At 44.8% G+C, this 23,637-nt stretch overlaps 1 protein-coding gene across 2 annotated transcripts in view; it reads left to right on the top strand.

Annotated features, from left to right (window-relative positions):
• PPM1A (protein phosphatase, Mg2+/Mn2+ dependent 1A) overlaps nt 1–23,637 on the top strand; it is a 463,370-nt gene that overhangs the window by 385,163 nt on the left and 54,570 nt on the right. For both annotated transcript variants that reach the window (XM_086937957.1, XM_086937955.1), the window contains one exon: nt 17,843–17,900. In XM_086937957.1, the coding sequence (XP_086794083.1) occupies nt 17,843–17,853 (11 nt within the window). In that variant the 3' untranslated portion in view covers nt 17,854–17,900. The remainder of the gene's footprint in view (nt 1–17,842; nt 17,901–23,637) is intronic.

Below are 23,637 nucleotides of genomic sequence, written 5' to 3'. Positions count from 1 at the left end.
AATTTTCCTTACGCATTCTCTCGCGATAATCAATTTATAACACTTTGCCATTACTCATAGTTTCATTCTTAGAAGTCATTGTAGAGGCTATTGTATGGTATTTTTTATATCCTGCTTACATCATGAACTTACTATATATCTGAATTTTGTAGCAGCAAGGTGACAAGGATGCCAAAGCTCACCACTTCGATTTTGCATCACAGTGTATCTGTATTATTAATAGTTTGAGTTAAGACAGTTTGGATTGTATGATCACCCACTCTACCAATTATTATTTTTTTTACTCTATTGAAACCTGCAGCATGCAGCTTGTTTTTATCAAATGCAATGTAGCAAAAATAAATTGCTATATATTGAAGCTGTTTGAATGTAAGGCATTCTGACGACCATCTGGTCTAGTTCGTGTTATAAAAAATTCCTAGATAAATTGTGGAGGATGCTTATGAAACCTGCCCCTAAATCAGTTGTCACCTTTCAAAGATAAATGGAAAATGTAATTATATTCTCTTAGACGTTTCAAACAGATGCAGTTGTTTACTTTTAATTGTACAATACCTGGCCCACTTTATTTTAAAATATAAAATCTTTTTTCCAGAATTTGCTAAATTTAGCAAGCAGTATAAGTGATACTGTCCTTGCTCCTCATCCCAGGACACTGGATACAGTCCTTTTTAAAGACTTAGCAATATTTTCTGGGTTTTCCTGCCACATCAGTGGTGGCTCTGGCCAAGTAACAAGCCTTTCATAGGTTATCAACTCAACTTTATTAAAAATACAACATAGCACATAAGTTGTCACACTAAGTGAGTGTCAATGTACAGACAGACGTTTTTCTTTATAATAACATAGCACAAAAGGATGCTGGGCTATGATCCGAACTACAGCAAACACGGCTGTTACTGCGTATACTTTGTATATAGCCGGTGTACCATATTTGTGTGTTTAGGTTTTAGGGAGCACTCCTATATTAACTGTTAGACAGATGCTTAGTGAAGCATTTGGACTATTGTTCATTCCAGGCAGATATGGCTCTACGATCTCTGCAAGTATGGTGCAGACTCAGTGTAGTGCAGCATGATTGGCAACTTTTATGGGGTTTGGTGTGAACAGTCCAGTAACTGAGATAAGAGCCTGTGCCACAGAGCTTTCCCTGCTATAGTATTGTCAGAGCTACCTGGTAGGCAAAAGGGATATTACTCAAAATGGACAGTCTGATGGTTTTGATACCCTTTTGGTAATAGGATCTTGTAGACACTGTTTGGGGTAGTGTGAAAAGGGCTAAAGGTAACTGTTGCTCGTTCAGGAGAGATCATTTAGTTTAGAGGTAGGGTAATCTGTTTCAGGAGCCACTTTATCTTTCAGCTACAGCAAAACACAACGCTGAAGAGGAGTCCCCAAAGTAATTGTAAATATATATGAGAAAAGCTAGAGGCATAGAAATTCTATGGTTCGTAGATAAGTTGTAGCAAGGTGAATAGCTGAAGAAAGTTGTAGCAAGGTGAATAGCTGAAGATTGACCTATCTCGCAATCGGAGCTACCCAACCAGATGGTGCCAAAAGGGAACTGGGCAGGAACATTGCTGGCAAAAGAATAATCATAAGGGCAAAAAGATGCAAAATTCTTAAGCAACAGAGGGAAAGACCTGCTAGAGATAAGAAACCGTACGCTTTGCACCACACCAGTGTAGTTATCGCAAAGCCTTATGTACATGCAGAGACAGAAATCTTAAAACGTGTACCAGGAAGTAATGATGGCCATCAGGAGCGGGGAACTTTACCAAAGACGTAATGGACACACTGGTAGGTTAAGTTGTCCAGATTTAATGTAACCTCAGCCCCCAACATGGACCCCAGTATCTGTCTGCCACCCTCTTTCCTTCATGCTGTCCTCCGTGTTCTCCAAGCCATGCTTAGACCTGCCCACTGCATGAGTAGATTCCTACAGGCAAACATGAGTAAGGCAGAACACTGGTGTGTGTGGCAGAGATCTGGCACCTACACCTGCTCCCCAAGTGCTACTTTGCTCTCCTTGCGAGCTGAGAAGGCAAACCACCCATTCCACTACCAGTCCCTTGCCAGTAGCAAGGCAGTTCTAGAGCCCACATGAAGCAAGGAGTCTGCGGGGCACATTGTAGCCCCAAACATAGCAGATTAGTATATCTGAATTGACTGTTCTGTGTGGGAACTTTCCAGTTTCCAAGACGTCCTTCAAATCTGTTAGTTAACTTCAAGGGCTGTTATCCCAGCGCCATGCTGTCAAACATTACTTTGCTAGTAGGTGCCTAGCGACTTGCAGTTTTTACTCAGATAAATATAAAGGACAAAAGTACATGACTTCCTATAAAGATGGGGGAGAAAAGTCCGTGCTAGTGGATCCTGGGATGGACCATCAAATGCTGGTCCTCAGACTAATGCAAGCTGAAAGTATATGAGTCACGTCTTTCTCCAAACATCCTCAGAGCAGAATAAGAATCTGCTATGGTGCATTGGGACTCTGCTAGGATGCAGAGTTCTGTAAGCAGTCTCAGTTTAATGCAGAGTCTCCTTGATCTTAATCCCAGGGCAAGTTGTCTTTCCCTCTTACATATCAGTGGGGATCATGGGCAGGGGATCCAGGATTGATAAGTGGCTGAGTCTGGTCGCCAGGCAGGCTGATCAGGCTGCACTTTTCGGTTCATATCCACATAGTTCAGTTTGGTTTTAAACTGCTGACATGCAGCTTAGAAGCATTGGCAAAAGTCCCACATGTGCCGGCTTGTGGTTTTGTGTTGTGTTGTAAGTTATTATTTTTCAGTCTAGCTGAAAATCCTCAACTTTTGATTTACGTTCTGAATGGTCAGACTATTGGTCGAAAGGTCAGCTTCATGTGTTTTTCTTTGAAGTAGATATAGGAGAGGATTTTTTTGAGGCGGTTTTAAGCCATCTTTTTATTTATTCTGGACTGAGCCAGACAGTTGCACAATGAGTTCCTGTATAAGGAATCGGGTGGAAATCAGAAAACCTGAGTGGCCTTCCTAGACTGAGTCTCTAACATAATGTAGCCCCCCACAGATTTGCCAGTACGTTCATGCATACCATTGATCCTCCAATCTGGAAATGTAAATAGCCAAGGCTTCTACAAGCACATATAGACAGCAGATAAAAGTTAGGACAAAGCCCACTCTGGAGGTGGCGTTTGGTAGCATCACTCTAGTGGCGAAATACCAATTTGCTACATTCTAGACTCCTGCCAAACAGACACTACACTATCAGTCAAGCAAGGAGAGTACTCCATGAAGATGAAGGCCAAGCGTTTTGGATGCTCATCGGCCAAAGAAAGTCGAACTGCTAGCACACTACAGCTGGCAAGTGAATGAGCTCTGTGATTTCAAGAACACCTAGTGATTAAAGTAAATAACGGGTCTTTCAGGGTCAGATGTGTGATTGGGTACTAACTGAAGTTAGTTATTTCAGTTGAACTTTTTTTAATTTCATTATTTATAAATAGAAATGCCTATTAGAAGTATCACAAATAACCGCTGCATAAAATGTTGAAAAACATGCAACATATTGAAAGGCTGCGGACGATTCGCAACAGATGGTAAACCTGTTGTCATTATACACTTTACCATATTGTGATTATCTTATTGTCCTATTATCCTAATATACAAATAACCTGTACATTGGTATACTGGTCTTTCTCATGTACACATTTGTATTTTCTATATTCACTTGAGTGCTTTTGTCCAGAGTAGGATAAAATATGGGCCATGTCCTACAAATATGACCCATATTATGTAATCTCGGCTATCTGATACTTGGGTGGGATGCCTGTCCTTTAATTTTTGGTTTTCTATTTGAAAAGTATAAAAGCCTCTCTGAGTGGCATTGCAAAGTACTTGATTAAGTTACAATTTCATGCCAGCTATATAGGATAAATTAAATCCCAAGCTTGGCATTCGATTTTCTTATAATAGCTCCATGAGCCGGATTTCATGTCTTTAAAGATTATGTTCAAACTGTATATTATATCCTTTCATAAGAACTAATTTAACAATTTTGAAAAGAAGTGCAGTAAGTTTTCATACATTTTTTATATTTGTCTTTGTGTTTCATGAACGATTGAAGTATACAGTCCTATCTTGTAATGTAGTAAAATACTGAAAGGACATTTATTTCTGCAAGATATTGTATTTGGAGTGAATTAAAGACAGAAGAGTAGCAGGCTTTTCTGACCTTAATAGAGCACCCCTTTATTATTGTTCCCAGCCCATTCATTGTGTATTGTGGTGTATGAGAGTAGGATTGATAAGTTTTCGAAGGTAAATAATTACCGAGCTGAGGATTGTACTATTTAGGTCTTAAAATATTCTTTTTCTATAGTTAGTTATGCCTATTAATTGCCTTACACATAGATGTTAGTTTTGGCTAAAGCTGTCAATTCCCCTTTTGTGGTGGCTAATGTATGAGTTTGACTAGTATGATTCTGTGCCTACTTTGTGGCTGGTACCTATAATGGGGAGAGGTGTGGCGCCGCGGCCAGGGTGACTGACGCTGGGGATCACGGTTCGATCCCCGACTTCGGCGGCAGGGGTCTGTCCAGCACCATGCGACTCTGAGCAATAGCTCGCTTAATCTTCCCAGCGGCCCCCAGCGCCAAGATACCCCTTCGTGGTTGATTTGTGTGCTATACAAGTACTGGATTTACATTTACATTTATAATGGTCCTTCGCATCCATCTTATGATCCAATTGAGCTTATTTTTTAAAGGAAAATTAAAAATATAGAAAAAGTAACGTGGGTATAAGAACATTACTGGAATCAGTGCATGTGTATCTTACAAAATAATGCTACTCTCTCAAACAAACACATTTAAACAATATCACAATTGTGTTGATTCTTAACACATTTTGTATGCCGTCTTTTCAGGAGTTGGAAGGGGGGTTTCTCCACATGGGTAAAAAAAATATTTGGAGATAAAAGGATGGGTGGCATGTTGAGAATTTCCCCTAACACTGCCTGAGAATTGTTTATCCTGTGATACTCAGACGACTTTGAGTTAGGTGAACCACCAGTTCTTAAAAAATCAGTTCCACTGCATGATGCTTATGTGAGGCGGGTGTTCCCCTTTGTTCCACATTGTAGATCTTACTTTTCACATGGCCTCTTTATAGTAAAAATCTTTGAGTAAAATACTCTGGTACATTTATCCACTCTATGTGTATTAATTAAAAGCAACCTTCCCCTGATGAGAATAACAAATGTTAATGTTCCACTCAACCACTTTTCGATGTCCTCTCAGAGTCTGAGTAATGGAATCCTCTGCTCTTGGTCCCACTACACTAAAATTGTGGTCTTTTAATGCTGAAAAAACTCTAATCGGTTTTGTTTAGCGAGGTGGCGCAATGTTAGTGAAACTACTAATTTACTTTGGTCCCTGTGATTTGTAATTGACTTTGTGGCTCATAGTTATTGTAGTCTCTTTGTAGAACTATACAAATGAATTACGCTTTTTATGTGCGACGGGGCGTTATAGTTTATTAGAATTTATGAATTGCGCACCACTGAAGCAAAGTCTTATTTTACAAAGCAGAATTTGAAAGTTTAATGTCTGAACAAAAAACATGGTGTTTGGATTTAAACATTTCTTTTTTGTATGTAGCTGTCACTATCCGTTTTTGTGATATTCCTTTATATCTCCAGAAAATGATGAAATTACCTATTAAAAAAAACATAGAAACAAGTTCACACCATTTGGAACAGTCCATAGCATTGCAAAAATTTCTTGACGTACCCATAAATTGAGGCCCTCCAGTCTATCATTCAAACCTTCCACAGCAGATCACAGATGTATTGAATGCCTCAATCAGTAGCTGCCAGGACATTATAAATATGCCATAATCGCTCTATTCAAAAAATCTAATCCCCAACTATAAAACATTTACACACCATTCTCAAACATCCTGTACCTGAGCAACATTTTCAAAAAAGGTAGCTAAGCAACTGTGGAAAGGGCCAATCACTTCGAAGGTCTCTGACTAACAAAAGGAACCAAAAAAGCATTGGTGCACTTTTGAGAGTATTTTATTGTGTTTGATGAAGATGGTCAGTCAGCTTTGATACTCCCTCTCTGCTCTTGCACTGAGGTGACTGTCTAACATGATATTCTGACTGAAAGATTAAATAAATGTGTGAAATCTTGGACTCTGATTTGAAAGATCCGTCTTTCAGCCAATAAATAAGCAGCCGGTTACCTGAGGCAACCAGTTGTAAGTTCCCATGTGGCACATCACACTGCCTACTCTAGCATACTGCTGAGCATTTATTTGTGTTCTCTACCTTGTGAAATATTTTCATAAGCTTCAATTCTAGATACATGCAGATGCCATTTTACATTCTACCTCAAAATCCATGCACCAGTTTTCCACAGCAGTTTCTGGAACATTTAAACTTCTGAATGAATTACAACACTACTCTAGGTCTCGCCTAGGTAGCGTGCATGCTCTGCTCTAGGAGGACCTTTAGCCATCGGTCTTCACTTTTCAAGCACTGCACTCGTGCTTGTGGCGGCATCCACCTTGCGGGAGCGAGCAGCGGCGTGCCACGAGCGGAGTGCTTGAAAAGTGAAGACTGATTGTTTTTCAATGTGGTGGATTTCCCTTTGACTCACTGCCATCTAGTGGTCCCTGCTATGAACAATAGTTGGATAAGATAGAAAATAAATGTGAATCAAAAGAACGTGTGTCCGTTTCTTAGGTTTATTAATTAACAGTCCAATTTGCTCACCCATGCACCTCTTTGACCCCCCGCCCACCCATGCTTCTTCACGGCCGCTCAGCATCCTGAAGGCGGGTCTGGCCATCCTGATTAAAACGTAATTCTAAAGTCCAGCATCTGACATTTTAATTAGGGCAGTTTCTACAAATGAAAGAGTTCAATATTGCCATACTGATTTTTCAGCGCGATTCCTGGTCTTTTGTCTGCGCCAGGCGAATGCCAAAATTAGATGACACGCCCTGAATTTTCCTTTCACTGCTTTTCACGGTTTCTTCAGTGTGAAGACCACAGTTTTAGCATCACGGAGGCTCACAGTTGCGGCATTGGTGTGTTAACTCTCCCAGCAAAAACCAGCGTGCGCGCAGCCTCTATGCTGAAAGGGGTGATGCCTTTTGCTTGCTGTGAAATCTGTTACAATACTGATCTTATCAGCTTTCACTTTTTGTCAGCCTTGGCGGTTGTATTTTTTAGAGAAGAACATGAGTTAAATTTCAACCAGCCGACATTGCTGCAGACATGTGACCTCCTACATTGTTCACATTTTGATTTGAACTTTGTCTTGCCCGAATGAGGAAGCAATGGAAACTGAGTTGAGTTTGTGCTATATAAAACTGCACAAAAAGGGCAACTGGGTAATAATGCCTCACGGTGTGTTCTCCAGCAACACCTATCCGATAAGCAGATTCTAAATATATATATATATACATTTTAATTTTTTTCAAGGAAGGTGAGATTGATGGGCACCATTTACATAAATTCTGCAGAGAAAGGTTGTTGTTCCCATGCATTTTAACACTGCAATGCCCACAACACTTGTGTTTTTTAACATTAACAATTCCTATATTGATACACAACATATTAGCAAGGGGATCGGCTACACTGCGTATTTAAAATAAGTTGGCCTCCAGCTTTATAACTGCGAGCACTGGTCTCCTAATGTTAATGCATTTAATGAACTTCTTCCTGCATGTGCGATAGAAACAAACATGGGGAGAGGATGTGCTCTCATGACTAGACTGCCAACTTTGGAGCTGGGAAACCAAGGATCGAGCCTCAGGGGTGACTCCACATCCTGTGATTCCGGGCAAATAACGTAATCTCCCTGTGCCAACCAAAACAAGCATTTGCAACGCAATAGGTCTCGCAGTTACACAAGTTTGAGCTTTTGGCATTGTATATGGCTATGCCTTTTATTTTGGTTTTAGTTTTTAAGACCTAAATAAAAGACATTGTCATTTACAATGGCAATAGCTTAAACTCTCGTAAATGCGAGACCTACTGCATTGCAAATGCTTGTTTTAAATGTCAACAAAACTGAGATCTGGTTAGTAGGGGGCCCCAAGAAAGACTTAACGATCACCTTGGCTGCTACTTTACATTGAAGTCGACACCTACACAAAAAAGGCGAAATCTTAAAAAAAAATTGACCCAGAGCTTACTTTCGTTCTTCAAATAAATGAAGGGAGCAAAAGCGTTAACTTGAACTATTCCATTTTCAGATTCTTGCACTTGTCCAAAACGCCCACCAAGTGGAATCAGTGATGTGGCTTGGTTTGAATATGCCAAAATACTGTACACTGGCCCTGTTGAAAAAAGAAACTGAGTCTCATTGTAACAACCCTGGTCTGACACTGAGCCTAAGAAGCACAACCACACATCTGCCCTCAGGACTGCCTATTACCTCCAGGTGGAGGCCAGGATAAACATTCTAGATTTAAGTGATTGTAGGCCCTAACAATGGTTGATTGATAAATTTGGGGTTTGGGATGGAATTGGGTAAGAGATATCTGAGTGTCTCTACCTGTGATATTCTTGTAAAACTGGGACTACCCATTGTGAAACGCCATGGCGTAATGTTCAATTATCTACCTCCGCAAATAACATGTTTTTTAATTGCAATAGTATGTTAATTATCGTTTTTTGTTTTATTCTGTAAGACACACAATCAAATTATTTTTCTGGGACAAAGTCCCTGGTGCTTACAGGACAGTTCACCATATTACTCGCCTGCCAGAGTCCAAAGATTACCAATGTTTACACAGTCATCAAGCCAAAATTGAGATGGCAGAAGCACAGAAACGGGATTCCTGAGTCTTCAACACGTTAAGGACTTGAATATTCTAAGACCAGTAACTTCTTTATTTAGGAAACTGAAGACCAATTTTTAGGAAACTTTTGGCAATGAGCAGGTGTTTTAAAAATTATAACCTCCTGTCATCCCGGAGAGAAAGGCCCACCCTGACGTTTTCTGCACAGTACTGGGCTTCCTTACAAAGTACTGACTCGCCAATGACCCCACACCAGGGAGAAGCAATTGAAGCTCACTATATGGATCCGGCCATGTCCCTGTGCTATCTGTTTTTTAGTGATGAGGGAATGCACACCTTTCTTTTTAAACTCCATTATTCGTATCCATTTACTTTTTATCATTCCTTAAACTGATTGCGTGCAGGTCGACTGATTGGCATGCCCTACTGCCACGTAGTTACAAGAACATAAGTGATGAGGGACTGACTAGCCCCTAGGTCAAATGCACAGCTTTGTGCCGCTATTTATGCGTGCACTTTTAATTCCAAATCCTTTCATCCTTGATCCTTTTTAATCCAAATGTAACCATCTTTTTTCTCCATTAATATTCACTTGTTATTATTCTTCAGTAATACCACGATCCAACATTCAGAGTTTAATGCCAATTTTCAGGTTTCTAATATTCAAACAGGGCCCATTCGGTGCCTTTCAGAAAGAATACGAGTGATGCAAAAAGTCCATCGCAAGCAGTGTTTTGTATTTCATAAAAAAGAACCCAATGCATTTCGGGCCATCGTGTACCCTTCGTCGTGAGTGTGGAAGGGGTTAATAGGCCTTAAAAATAAAAGCTTCCTTTCTGATCCTTCAATGGCTTGGACTCAACGTACCTTCTGCTCATCTCTCCTCGTGCTCAAACTAAACCTTCTTGCTGGTCCGACTAGCATTTGTATTGAACAGGAACTCTTCTTCAAAGCTTCTCTGCCTTCATTAACATTCATAATATCTACTTCTGTTGTTTAAAGTGTGCCTTTTCCCATGACATTACCTATGAAGCGATGTTGCACAGCTTTTCTTCCCCTTTCCAGCGATCTCCGCCTGCATCTTGCGTTGTGAGCACTCAATAAAAAGGTAAAATTAAATTAAGTAAACATTTAGCGAGAGGGGCTAGAGGGCGCGCATGCATATTGGTTGCACTGGTGTGAGGCTCCTGCGGCCCTGGACATAAATCAGCAATAATCCTGTCCCAATGGGCAACATCGATTGCCTAATATACGGCGCAATGGACCGTACAACCAGCTTCGATCCCGAGAGACTCCTTAAGTCCCCGATGGCAGCGAGATAATGGAAGAGAAGCCCAGATGCCGCACTGCGACTAATTGTTAGACAAGATGGAGGTCGCTTGAGAAGATGAACACACTGACTACGACGCTCGCTGCAGCGGTTAGCTTACCCCCATGATCGCTGTTTCTGGAGACCTCCCGCGCTGCTGCCCCCAAGATGACTCCCGATCGCTGCTGCCTAGAGAGATGAGTACTATTGCCACTGTCTTCGACGTGCACACCCAGCCCCAGGTACCGGCTGCCGGTAGGTGGGCAAACCAGGTGTCTGAGGGGCGGCGGTTAGGGCGGTGGCAATGTACTGAAGGTGAGCGGAAATAAGGCGGGTAAGATTGGGATGGACTCCCCTGTCTGCCGGGCGGGTGTGGCCATAGTACCCTGCCTATGCGACTGCTGGTGTGTGGGGCGCATCCCGACTTCCTGCTGCTACGCACGAAGATGAGGGGATCTGCCTGCACAGGGAGGATGAGCCGGGTCAGTGATCAGGTGGCCTGCATTGCACTGCTGCTGATTCCCTGGTGTTGAAAATGCCAATAAATGGAACAGTTTACAAATGGAAATGGAAGCCATGAACTGACCTGCTTAATATACTAACATTTGAGATCAAAAGGATTTTGATCTGGGACTGTGTTGCCCTTTTCGAGCATAATTACCCGATGACTTCACACCTAGCAGTCAGGGAGGGATCTTAGATCTGGCGACACTACCTGCTTCACTCAAATTATATAAGGCGTCTGGCAACCTACCAGGACATGAGCTGCAGCGCGTTGGCTCGCACTAGAAAGCGGGCAGACGCGGACCATCTCGGAAAAGGGAAATAAGGTAGTCGAACGCAGCGCAACAGCAGCAAAGCCTACCCCTCTTCGAAGCCCAAAAAGCACTGTGGATAGACTACGCTGACCTGCCTGGAGTTCGACACCAGCACACGAGGTGCCACTTCAAATTACCAAGGTCACTACTAAATGGACATGGGCAGGACAGAAGGTAAGCTACAGTTTGATGCCCGAAAACCTCCCCACATGCAAAATAGCGTCACTGACTCCACTATGGCAGAGGGTTCAACCAAATGTAGTCAAGCTCCGGCGGATGATCTAGAAACAATGCTCATTACAATGCAACATAGCCTCTCGCCCATCAAACCGAAAATTGTGTATCCGAATCAACAAACGCTGGGAGGATGGAAGGCTACGTGGAGTGGCTGCTCACCACTGTCTTTGTAGTCGGAGCATTTTCAACACAACTTGTGGTGGAAAGAGCGCACAGGGTGCTGGCGGCGTGGCAGCCCCCTGGGGCGCCCCTGAGGGCCAGTATTGCCTGGATACTAAACTACCGGGACCGGGATACTGCGCTCCGCCCTTCCAGAGAGCAACACCAACTCACTTTTGAGGGATTTACCAGACAGTTCAGGAGGCTCGCAAAAAAATTCTACCGGTTAAGAAGAAGCTGCTCTAGGCGAATATTGCGAATGCTATGTTATACCGCGCCCGGGTAAGAGTGTCAATCCAGGGAAGGCAGCATTTCTTCACCACCCCTCAGCAGGCGACATATTTTTTTTTAGGTGTCTTGTGGAACACCTCCAGTGACGACGACTCAGGCTACCTCCTGGTGTTCCTCACTTATGTCTGAAAATTATAACCTCCTGTCATCCCGGAGAGAAAGGCTCGCAGGTGATTCCACATAGATTGATCTGAACTGCACAATATTGGGCTTGACTAATGGAGTGGGCTATGGAACCTGTGAGACGCACTGTAAAGCAATGGTAGTTTTCCATGTTAAAAGACGCTACTGGGACACAGCAAATAAGTGATCGATCAGACCGATCCTTACTCTACTTATTATCTAAATTGGTCTATTGGGACCACAACAAAGACTCCCTGGGCACCCTCATTCAGATGAGGAGACCCTGCTGCATTTTCTGGCGACCCCCAAAAGGAAATCCCTAATGCAAGAACATTCTCGCCACTGGACTGAACACCCTTCTTTCTCTGTTCTTTCTCTGTTCTCTTGTTTCCTCTCTTTTCTACTCTAGTAGTAGATACCCCTCTCTCTCTTCTCCTTTTTTCTTCAATCTATGGTACCTAAGTCATGCTGCAAGATGCGCTCAAAGCGAGCGCCTTCACCAAAACTTTCATACGTGCTACAATATGGCCGACACAGATGCTCATAACTTCATATCTACTTCTTCACTGGTTGTTTGGATGGGTAGGGGTAATGTCTTCGGCAGGTTTGGGCTGCCGCTTTGGGCGAGGGGAGGAAAGGGAAATTTGACTGTTTTTCATGTTGCTACGAAATGCTTGATATGATCTGGTGCTACATATTGACAGTATTCACAAACCTATACATCGACCTCTCAAGTGCTTTCATAGACAGCTATCTATAGATGATGTACAACCTCGCTAGTCGGGAATATAACTTTCTGATGTGGAAGGTCCGAGTCCTGGGTAATCCTTGTAAGCGTAGACACATCCTGGATTATTAAGACACACAACATACACATCGATATGCTCCAGGAGACGCACATGAATCCCTTACTCCCGATCACACTTGCTTCTGGTTGGGCAGTTCACAGCAGCTTTGCAGTATATTCCACCTACTCCAGGGGCACGGCGAATCTTATTAAGAAGGGCGTTCCTAATGTAGCGATGGGATCCATGCATGACACTCTGGGATGATACAACATCATAGGGGGTAGGCTAACATCACAATCCATAACACTTCTGTTAACCTAACGGCGATGACCCGGAATTTTTCAACAACCTATGGGGGAAGGTCACTAATATAAACTCTACACATATCATATTGGGAGGAGATCTAAACATTACTATTGACCCACAACAGGATAGTTCCCACCCGCAGTCCCCCCACAATACCAGCGGCGGGTCAGGAATATAGTAGTCATACCACTTGCTAGATGCCTGGAGATCTCTATGTCCCTCGAGAACTGAGGGGTCGTGCCACTCTGCAGTTCACTCATCGTGGTTAAGACTTGACTACTGGCTAATCTGTAGAGGACTGGGTTCATGGCTGAGAGAGACTCCACTTGGCGCCCACCTATTCAGACCACTCTCCGGTTGTGATGAAATTGGCGCCTCCTGACTCCCTTTTTCCCCATTCGGGTTGGGGAGTCTCCCCAGTTGCTCTTCTGGATGTCGCGTTTAGAAACCAGTTGGGGCAGGAGATGCAAGACTTTTTCCAATGCAATAATGGGTCTGTCACTGCGGGCAACAGTATGGGAGACCTTTAAGGTCACCATACGAGAACTATGCATAGCAAAGGGAGGAGGTATACTAAGAGACATTCGCACCACCCTTCATAACCTGAACAGCTTCTACACAACATTCTATACTGCAAGGCAGGAGTGACAATATATGGAGAACGTGATGCTGGGGTAGCTGGGAGACTCCTAAAGAGAGTTATTATCTACTGATATCGAAGAGGATGAGGTCAGGGCAGCTATTATGCAATTTTTCTCTGGACAATCCCTGAACGAGGGCCTGGCCCGGACGGCCTCACGGCTGACTTCTATATAGCATACATAGACTACTTAGTCTCTATTCTGAAAGGCCTATATGAAGAGGCCTGAGAATCTGGCACTCTTTTGCTGTCTATGCGGGAAGCGCTAATCATTTCAATATTGAAACTGGGAAACAGATGAAAGTCCTATAGGCCCCTTTCCATGATAAACTGCGACTTGAAAATACTAGCTAAGATACTTGCTAAGCTACTGAGTTTACTTATGGATTCCTTGGTCCTACCCGATCAATCGGGTTTCATGCCTGGGCGGGTCACCTCGCATAACCTTTGAACTCTTTTGCAGTCATACAAAACATTGATTGCGACGGTGATTTTTCTTGATGTCACTAAGGCGTTTGAGTCCCTAGAATGGGGCTATCTCCTGGGCGTTTTGCGTCGAATGGGATTCCCACCCGGTTTTCTAGCCTGAACTAAATTCCTGTACAGCCAGCCACAGGCATCGATTAACATGGCACTCTCTCCTCAATATCACATGTGGCACAAGACCGGTATGCCCATTGTCCTCCTCTCTTTTTTGCGCTAGCTGTGGAGCAACTAGCAGCCAAACGTTGGCAGCACCATCAGGAATATGCGCTCCGCTATCCCACTCAGCATTTATTGATTTCCCTCTACGCAGGCAACATCACACTATATCTTCGGGACCCTGAATCCAGTCTTAATCCGCTCTTGAAAGACTTAATTAAATTTGGCGCGTGCTCCGGAATACAGATCAACTGGGAGAAATCCCAGGTCTTACGGCAAAGAGCCAGAGATTTGCCACAGACTACCCACTGACCTGGTGGGATTCGAAAGGTTAAATATCTGCGAATAGTAGTTACAAGAGATAAAACCAAACTGATGCACACAAATTATGGAAGAGTGATGGACACACTGACAGACTCCATAGCGAGATGGATCTCCATGCCTATCTCTTTGGCAGGCCACATCTCATTAATTAAAATGGAAATACTGCCAAGATTTCTTTATCAACATCCCTTATAACCCAGGCAGACATTTTTTCAAAACTCTAAAAACCAAGCTGATTTGCTTCACCTGGGGTGCGAAACAACCTAAACAGTGCTGGAAAAAGAGGACCCAGCACATCTCTAGGGGTGGATTTGAGGCTCCGGATATAGAACTTTATTTCTTATGCGCCCAGGCGCATTTTGCAACGTATTGGGTTTCACCCCAACCATTTATGCTCCACTTAGCTATTGAACAGGCGTACATGAACCCGGTACCAATGTCTGCTTTCTTCGAGCAGCCTACTCGCCCCAGAGATGCAGACCAATCAACAGTTGCTTGTACCTTGGCAGCTTGGTGGGGGTAATAGCTATACAATTGCAGGCGCCCATGCTGTGCTCCCCCTTGTTGGCCATTTCTTGGCACTCAGACCTTCCGGTGACGCGCGAAGCTGGGTGTCGCTGGATGCTGCAGAGAGTCGGGATGAGGGAGTGGGGAGAACTCTATGAGGAGGGCCTATTCCAAGATGAGGGGGCGTTCTTTTGGGGAACTCCGCCTACCCTGATGGAGCGGTTTCTATATGTAAGGCTGAGACAAGATGTTAGGAAAGCCACCCCAGACTTTCCCAGCAACCCTTCGGCGCTGCGCCCCTTGCATAAGTTACTCCAAAGCGATAACCCTGCACATGTGATCTCGCTACTTTACCATAGTACTCAGGCTGAGAGCAATGAGATAGCTCAAGGCTCGCGCCTGAATTGGAATTGGGAGCTGACTATGCCACTCGAAAATGGACAATTGCGATACTTCTGCCAGCAAACGGGACAGATATCGGCAAGTAGTAGGCTACAAATCACACATTTAAAATTTTTGCATAGGCTGTACTGCACCCCTGCTCGACTCCATTGCTTTCACTTGTGCACCGATGACAAATGCAAGAGTTGTGGGGGGATGGAGGCAGACATCCTACACTTGGCGTGGGAATGTGCGCCGGGCAAAGCATACTCGGTAAAGGTTTTCAAAGAACTGGAGCAGATGACTGTATCTGCAATTCATGCAACCCCCACTTAAGCATTTTGGGATGTACCGAAGAGCTAAAACTATTGACCCGAATGTATGTCTCCCTGGGGCTACTATTAGCTAAACAAAGTGTGGCCTGCAGATGGGGGAGGGGGCCAGCCCCTAAGTTTAAGGAATGGCTTCAAGATATGTGTTTGCTTTACAAGATTTAATATACTGCCAAGAGCAATCACTCATCTATGCTGAGCTCCTACCACTCTCTTCCCACCCCTGGGACAAATGGGATCCTCTAAGAGGATACATACTAGAGTCGCGTGGAAATGCAAGAACAACTGCTAGCCAGATTCAAACTGCTGAACAGCATGGGACGAAAAGTGACTTGGGAAGTAGTGCTGTCATGGAGTCTTAACTCCATCATAGACACGATGAAATGCCATAGCAAATATTGTTGGTGTCGCCAGACGTTGAATAAGACTTTATTTAAAAATTTCTGAAGATGCACATGAATGTACCATCTGATTAAGTTAATGTTATTATAACGCCAAAAATGTATAAAGTCAGTTTAAAAAAAAAAAAAAAGTAAACATTTAGCTATTTAGTTTCTTGGAGCATCATGTGAAGTGTTTTCTGAAGTTAATTTCCATGGGGCTCAAGCGACAATGGCATTTCTACCGGGAGCGGAAGGTGATAGAAGCCCCATAAACCAATCTTATTAGAACTGCCTGTATGCCTGTCCAGTTCTCTGCAATCCTGTGAAAATCGGTAATTTTGATGCTAGTCTGATTGTTAGAGAATGCCATTAATTGAGCTCTTAAACATGAATTTAAACAGTAAAGGATGCCTCTGATTGCTCTCGTCACCTTGCCCTCACAAATTGAAGAAAAGCATAAGTGTCCTTCAACTGTTCTTCCCATCTGAATACCCGCGCTCCTTCAGTCTGCTTTTCCTGCTGACCCGCCTTTGTTTTTTCCTATTACTTTTCTTCAGCTCCATGTTTCTTAATGACCACACTCAGCCCCTCTTCCTCTTTCTAGACTCAACTTCCTCTGATGTCGGTGCTGCATCTAGGTTAACTGTTCCTATTTATGCTGCATTGGGGTGCCATACTAGAAAGAATCTGTTTATTTGCACAAGAAACATCCCTATGAGCCCTAGTCCTGCCCATTATACATCCTGATACTACCCAGTTAAAAAAATATGAAAGTTTGTGTTTTTTTGTTAGAAAAAAGCAAGTAGCTAAACTTCATAAGAAAATGGGTTTGTATCCAACGGTAATTAGGTTTGGCCTCGCGTCAGTGTTAGCTCTCTTGCCAGCCTCTTATTTAACCTCATGCGCGCTTGCGGAATTCCGCTCGTACGCTGAGATTTTTAAAAGCGCATGTTACGTGACGAGCTGGGCTCGTCATCAGCGTGCGAGGAGGCTACGCCATGACGAGCCCAGCTCGTCATCAGCGTGGAAGGGGTTAAAAAAAAAGTTTATAATACAAATGCATACGTAAATATGTACATAGAGGGTCTTTTGGTAGCTCACTTCATCCATTGGTCTGTTTGCCATTCACGTTTTTCTTAAGTTCACCATACTATACAAAATGAGGCAATTGGTCAACCCACTTAAGCTATTAGCACTTCTCAGTGATTGATGGTATATAGCATTTCCTTTTGCACATGTGCACATTCACCTACAAAATAGTCCAATCCAGTGTCAGTGCTTGCAGGCCAGCTACTCTCATTACTGAATGTATTACTTTTTCCTATTTCCAGTCATTTTTATTATTGATTTTATATATACAAGGTGCATTGCACTTACAGGGGTAGTAGTAACATTTTGTTTTGAGAAGCAGCTTTTGTATTACTTTTTGCAAGCATATGCATGCCACTTTTAGAGGAGTTCCGTTTTTTATTTTTGATTACTTTTACGATTTACTGCATAGGTTTCCAAAAATGAATAAAAAAGCTTTGCCACAGCCGTACTATTAGCTTTGTGAATGCTTGTTTTCCAGTGGGGTGGACATTGCATCTAAAATAAAGCAAACTATGACACTGGTTGGAATGTTTTGCAGGCTAGGACTGAAGAATTCTGCCCTTGCAATTCGCATTGTGGAGCACTTCCTTTAACTGATAATTGACTTGACTTCTTTTCCCTGAAAGTTGACATATAACATCTTTGTTTTGTGATGAGCGTAAAATGCTGGGATACATTGTTTAACTTTGTTTCTTGTTTAATTTAGACGAAGTGTGATTGAAGCAGTTTACAACAGACTTAATCCTTATAGAAATGACGACACAGTAAGTATTGAATTTTGTATTCTTTTTTTTTGTCATCTGTAATGTGTTGCTTCTCTTATTCCAAACAAAGGGGTCCTAAAAGGAGCATAGCTGATTATGAGGCTGTCACAGTACCTATTGGTAAAAGTACATATTGGCTTGGGCTTGATAGTAAAAATTAGAATTTTTTTCAGAGAATATTTAAACCAAGGAAATGCCCTGCAGTGTGGCTCTTACTTTGTTTAGTATAATTTGTTGTGCATGAGCATCTGAAATGTCCTTCATATCTTTGAGCCTGTACATCATGATGGTTGAGAGCCCAAATAAGCCTGCATATGTGCAACCAACAGCAATGGCTACCTGAATTCCCTCTTTCAAAAATATATTTCAACTTCCGACTAGTACTAAGAGGGGCTATTTAACAATATTCCATTGTTTAACGCCATGGTAGCCCAAAAACCTTTGCATTTTCTCAGCTATGAAATGAGTCTTACTGCCTGAACAAGCTATGAACACCTTACAGTGCATTACATTTGAAAATAACTCCAAAACGGTTGGTTTTTAGCTGCAACGAATGTGTACTAGATCAGTTTGCCATACTACAAAAAAGATACCCCCTGTCCAAGAACTATAATGTATGTACCAGAAAAGCCAATAGCAACTTTATCCCAAAGATTTTTTTCGATACCTTTCCAGCGTTTTTCATACTGCAAAAGCACTTTGGGAAGATTAACCTATTTTCCTGACTAACAATACAATGTGCTTAACAATCCTTGAATGACAAATGCTGGAAAGCCCATAATGTGCTATGGCAATAAAACTTTCACGTATGTAGTCTGGGGCACAAAAACAAAATTATGTAAAACTAAGGACCTGATTCGGACTACGGTTGTCCATTAGAACGCTGTAGTCGCTGTGGTGGTCCACGGACTGCCAGACTGGCAATCCACTGGCCGTTTTACAGTTTTGGTGGTTGGACCTCCACAGGACCGCTGCTGTCGCCAGGGATCTTTGATCCCGCGACAGTGGCACAGCGTTCAGAGGTTGCAATATGCTGGCGGTGCCGCTGTGGGGATCCCGCCATGGAAAGGATGGGGGTGAGGCAACTCCCCTGTTGCCTGTGTGTGTGGGAGTGCATGCAGGGGTCACATGGTGTGCTCCCCAGTATGTCTGCGCCTATTTCCGGCATGGGAAGAAATGCATTTCTTCCTGTGCAGAAACGTACTGTGATGGTCACACAGTGGTGCCTTTCTAAGGCCCTCCTTTGAGCTGTAGAAAGGCACTGCCCTAGGACCGCTGTGCCTTTCTAAGGCTCTCATTTGAGCCGTAGAAAGGCACCACTGTAGGACCACAGCAGCACTGATTGCCCGCCTCAGGATTAAACTTGTAATCCGGTAGGCGATCTGACTACAGGTGTGGCGGTATTCCTGCGGGATGCAGGCGTGGGGGACCGCAGGAAGACTGCCAAACTCATAATCTGGCCCGAACTCTTCTTCAAAAATTAGTTTTGTAGCACTCTCTGCATAACTATTTATTCCTTATTCAAATTCTTTCTAATGGACAGACCTTTACTATTACTTCAGTTGAAGCAGGATCTTTTAGACAACCATCAAGCCACTCTTCACACAAAATGTATTGTACGTTGCACTGCCCAGCTACACCGATCGCACCAATAATTTAGTCTCCTAAATCATTTTGGTTCATTTGAACCATAAAAGTGCACAAAGCAGAACAGTATGTATAATTAATAAATATTATGGAAAATCATCCAATTCATAGCAAAAAATAAAATGTCATACGTCGATCGTCAAATGGAAACCACAAAGCTCCGATAAAACCAATGGAACAAAAACCTCCAAATAAGGGTTATTTAAGCAGAGAATCAAGCATATTGAGGACTGCCAGTTCCATCACTTAGCCACTGTTCTGTACATACATATTATAAATAAACATAAAACATAAGAAATAACTTGTACTAGTCTTGGCTAATCCTTGGTAATACCATTACTTTCCATGTATAACAGTGGTTTGTGATCCAAGTACAAATCAAAATATGTCCACCCCGGCCCGATCAGGTTTAGGTTTTAAATTTCTCTTAACACCCATCCACACACAAGGATTCACTCGCAGTGTGTTGTAGTGTCTCTCTGAACCTTGTAATGATCTAGAAATTAGCGCAACTTCATGTTTTGTTGTTGACCCATTGGCACAACACACCACTTATGCCAATGGAACTGGGATCAACGGTCACAGTACCTTTTATGCCAAAGACAAATTGTTTTATGGCTTGTGCACTGGCTATCAGATCATTAACTTGTACAAAGGCAGCACTCATCATCCAACTCATATGTTGCCCTTTTTTGGAGAATTACTCATTATGGTTTCACAATGATAGCATACCCACGAACAAATCTTGCTTAGCATTCAAGTGAACACAAATATGAACTGAGGGCATCATCGTTCGTAGGACAAGACACATTCTTAATAACATTGAGAAAATCTTTTTTGGGAATACTCTTTTGAAGAAATTATATGGCCTAGATAATCTACAGACTGAGCACAAAATTCATGCCCCTGCCTTTTCAAAATTGTCAAAACGTTCAAACTTTATGAAAAACAACATTGTGTTCCTGGTAAAGGCCAGCGAAAATAAGGATGTCGTCTTTGTATTCAGAAAGCATGTGATAAATGAGATCTGAGGATGTATGACGTTACAACGCGTAATTTTACATCTGAAAGAGACACGTTAGTGATAGATTCCTTACCTTAGAATATCCCCAGGCGTCAGACTGGATCCGGAAATTTTTGCGTAGCAATACCCCTGCGCGCTGGTAGGCGTCGTCTGCGGCTCCGCGTCCGTCGTCGGCGTCGTGAGCGCCGGGATGACGTCATCGGAGTATATAGACGGCGCCCATGCGCGCTGACGTCAGTTCTTCTTTTTTCCGCGCCAGCTAGCGCAGATCCGGAAGAAGCTCTACCCCCAGTCACTTTTTGACTGAAATCTTTTTTGATCTTTTTGATCCTCTACTTGGTCGATTCTCGACTATCGGTGCCAGGGATGCCCGGGTTCAAGCCTTGCTCGAAGTGCGGCCGACTCATGTCGGTCACGGACCCCCATCGCCGGTGCCTGAAGTGCTTAGGCCTCGACCACGACGATCGAACCTGTGACGACTGCTGGGCCCTGACGTCGAAGGCTAGGCGGGAGCGGTCCCGCAAGCGTCTCGAGCTGAGGCAGTCGGCCCCGCGCCGCTCCAGGTCCCGGTCCCGGTCCCACGGGAGGTCGAGGGACAGGTCGCGAGGTCGGAGTCATCGACGTTCCGGGAGTGGTCACCGATCGTCTGGTTCCAAGTCCTCAGGTCCCAGGAGACTGGATGGTAGCGTTGGACTTGCAGGACGCCTATTTCCACATCCCCGTCCTGCCGGCCCACCGGCGTTACCTGCGGTTCACGGTAGGCCAGGAGCATTTTCAGTTTACCGTGCTCCCCTTCGGCCTTACCAGCGCCCCACGGGTGTTCACAAAGGTGATGGCGGTGGTCGCAGCCCATCTGCGCAGGCAGGGGGTATCAGTCTTCCCCTACCTCGACGACTGGTTGTTGAAGGCGGGCTCGCCCCAGACAGTCGTCAGCCACCTCCAGACTACGGCCGACCTCCTGCACTTGCTGGGGTTCTCCATCAATGTGCCGAAGTCACACCTGTGTCCCTCTCAGAAGCTCCTCTTCATCGGAGCGGTTCTCGACTCGGCGCAGTTTCGGGTTTACCCACCCGAGCAGCGGGTTCGGGATATTCAGGCTCTGATTCCTATCTTCGGGCCGTTATCCCGGGTCTCGGTCAGGTTGACGCTGCGGCTTCTGGGACTGATGGCCTCCTGCATCCTTCTGGTGCGTCACGCCAGGTGGCGGATGCGGGCTCTGCAGTGGGACCTGAAGTTTCAGTGGGCCCAGCATCAGGGCAACCTGTCCGATCATGTCCTGATCTCGGAGGGCACTGCGAAGCAACTGCAGTGGTGGCTCACGGACCGCGACTGGGTCAGTGGCAGACCCCTCTCTCTACCCCAGCCGGAGCACGTAGTTGTGACGGACGCGTCCCTCCAGGGCTGGGGAGGCCACATGGGAGAGGCGGAGATCAGAGGCCTCTGGTCTCCGGCGGAGTCCCGGCTCCACATCAACCTTCTGGAGCTACGGGCGATTCGTCTTGCACTGAAGGCATTCCTCCCCTCTGTCAGGGGGAGCGTGGTGCAAGTGTTCACCGACAACACCACCGCCATGTGGTACTGCAACAAACAGGGCGGTGTGGGGTCGTGGACCCTTTGCCAGGAGGCTCTGCGCCTCTGGCAGTGGCTGGAACATCAGGGCGTGACTCTGGTGGTTCAACACCTGGCAGGTTCTCTGAATGCCAGGGCGGACGAACTCAGCCGCCGGTGCATGATGGATCACGAATGGCGTCTGAACTCGGACGTGGCGCAAGGTCTCTTTCGACAGTGGGGAGAGCCTTGGTTAGATCTATTCGCCACAGAAGAGAACGCGCAATGTCAGCAGTTCTGCGCGTTGGAGTTTCCAAGGCGGCACTCGCTCGGAGACGCTTTTCGTCGCGAGTGGAGCTGCGGCCTGTTGTACGCCTTTCCGCCTATACCACTTCTGCCCAGAGTGCTGAAGAAGATCAAGCGCGACCGGGCCCAAGTTATCCTTGTGGCTCCGGACTGGGCTCGAAGATACTGGTATCCCGAGCTACTCAGCATGTCAGTCGATCCCCCGATTCGTCTGCCTCTTCGGGAGGACCTTCTGTCGCAGCAGCAGGGGACGGTCCTGCACCCGAACCTGTCCAGTCTCCACCTACAAGCTTGGAGATTGAGCAGCGGCAGTTGAGGCCATTTGACTTGCCTCCCGAAGTCTGTGACATCATTCTGGCAGCCAGGCGTCCCTCCACTAAGTCGGTATACGCCTGCCGGTGGAATAGATTTGTGGCATGGTGCGCAGCAAAGGCTGTGGATCCCCTCTCTGCACCCCTTTCGGAAGTGCTGCTCTTTCTTCTTTCCCTTGCCCAGCAGGGCTCTGCTCTGGGCACTCTTAAAGGGTACCTTTCTGCTATTTCTGCCTTCTTGAGGCTACCAGATCAGCCTTCTTTGTTCAAGTCCCCTATAGTGAGTAGATTTCTGAAGGGCATCACACACATGTTCCCTCCTGTTCCCTTCGTGATGCCCCAGTGGGACTTGAACCTTGTTCTCACCTATCTGATGTGTGCTCCCTTTGAGCCACTTCATAACTGTCCTCTTCGTCTCCTTACGCTGAAGACGGCCTTCCTGGTTGCCATCACCTCTGCCAGGAGGGTGAGTGAGCTCCAGGCTCTTTCTTCTTCTCCGCCTTTCCTGTCTGTTCATCCTGATAAGGTGGTGTTGCGTACACGACCTTCCTTTCTGCCCAAGGTTGTCACGGCCTTCCACATCGGGCAGTCCATCACCTTGCCCACCTTCTTTCCGCCTCCGCATCCCTCGAAAGAGGAAGAGAGGCTCCACCGTCTGGATCCAAAACGTGCGCTCTCCTACTACCTAGACCGCACTCGCCAATTCCGGGTGGATGACCAACTCTTCGTTGGTTACGTGGGCGCGAAGAAGGGAAAGGCTGTACACAAGAGGACCATCTCCAGGTGGATCATCTTGTGCATCCAAGCATGCTACTCTATGGCGAGGAAGGAGCCCCCGGCTGGATTGCGGGCTCACTCCACTCGGGCCACAGCAACAACAACTGCCCTGGGCCGCGGTGTC

This window comes from Lissotriton vulgaris, chromosome 9 (genome assembly GCF_964263255.1).
Source record: "Lissotriton vulgaris chromosome 9, aLisVul1.2, whole genome shotgun sequence".
Classification (NCBI taxonomy): domain Eukaryota; kingdom Metazoa; phylum Chordata; class Amphibia; order Caudata; family Salamandridae; genus Lissotriton; species Lissotriton vulgaris.
This window is presented reverse-complemented; position numbering and strand designations above follow the sequence as displayed.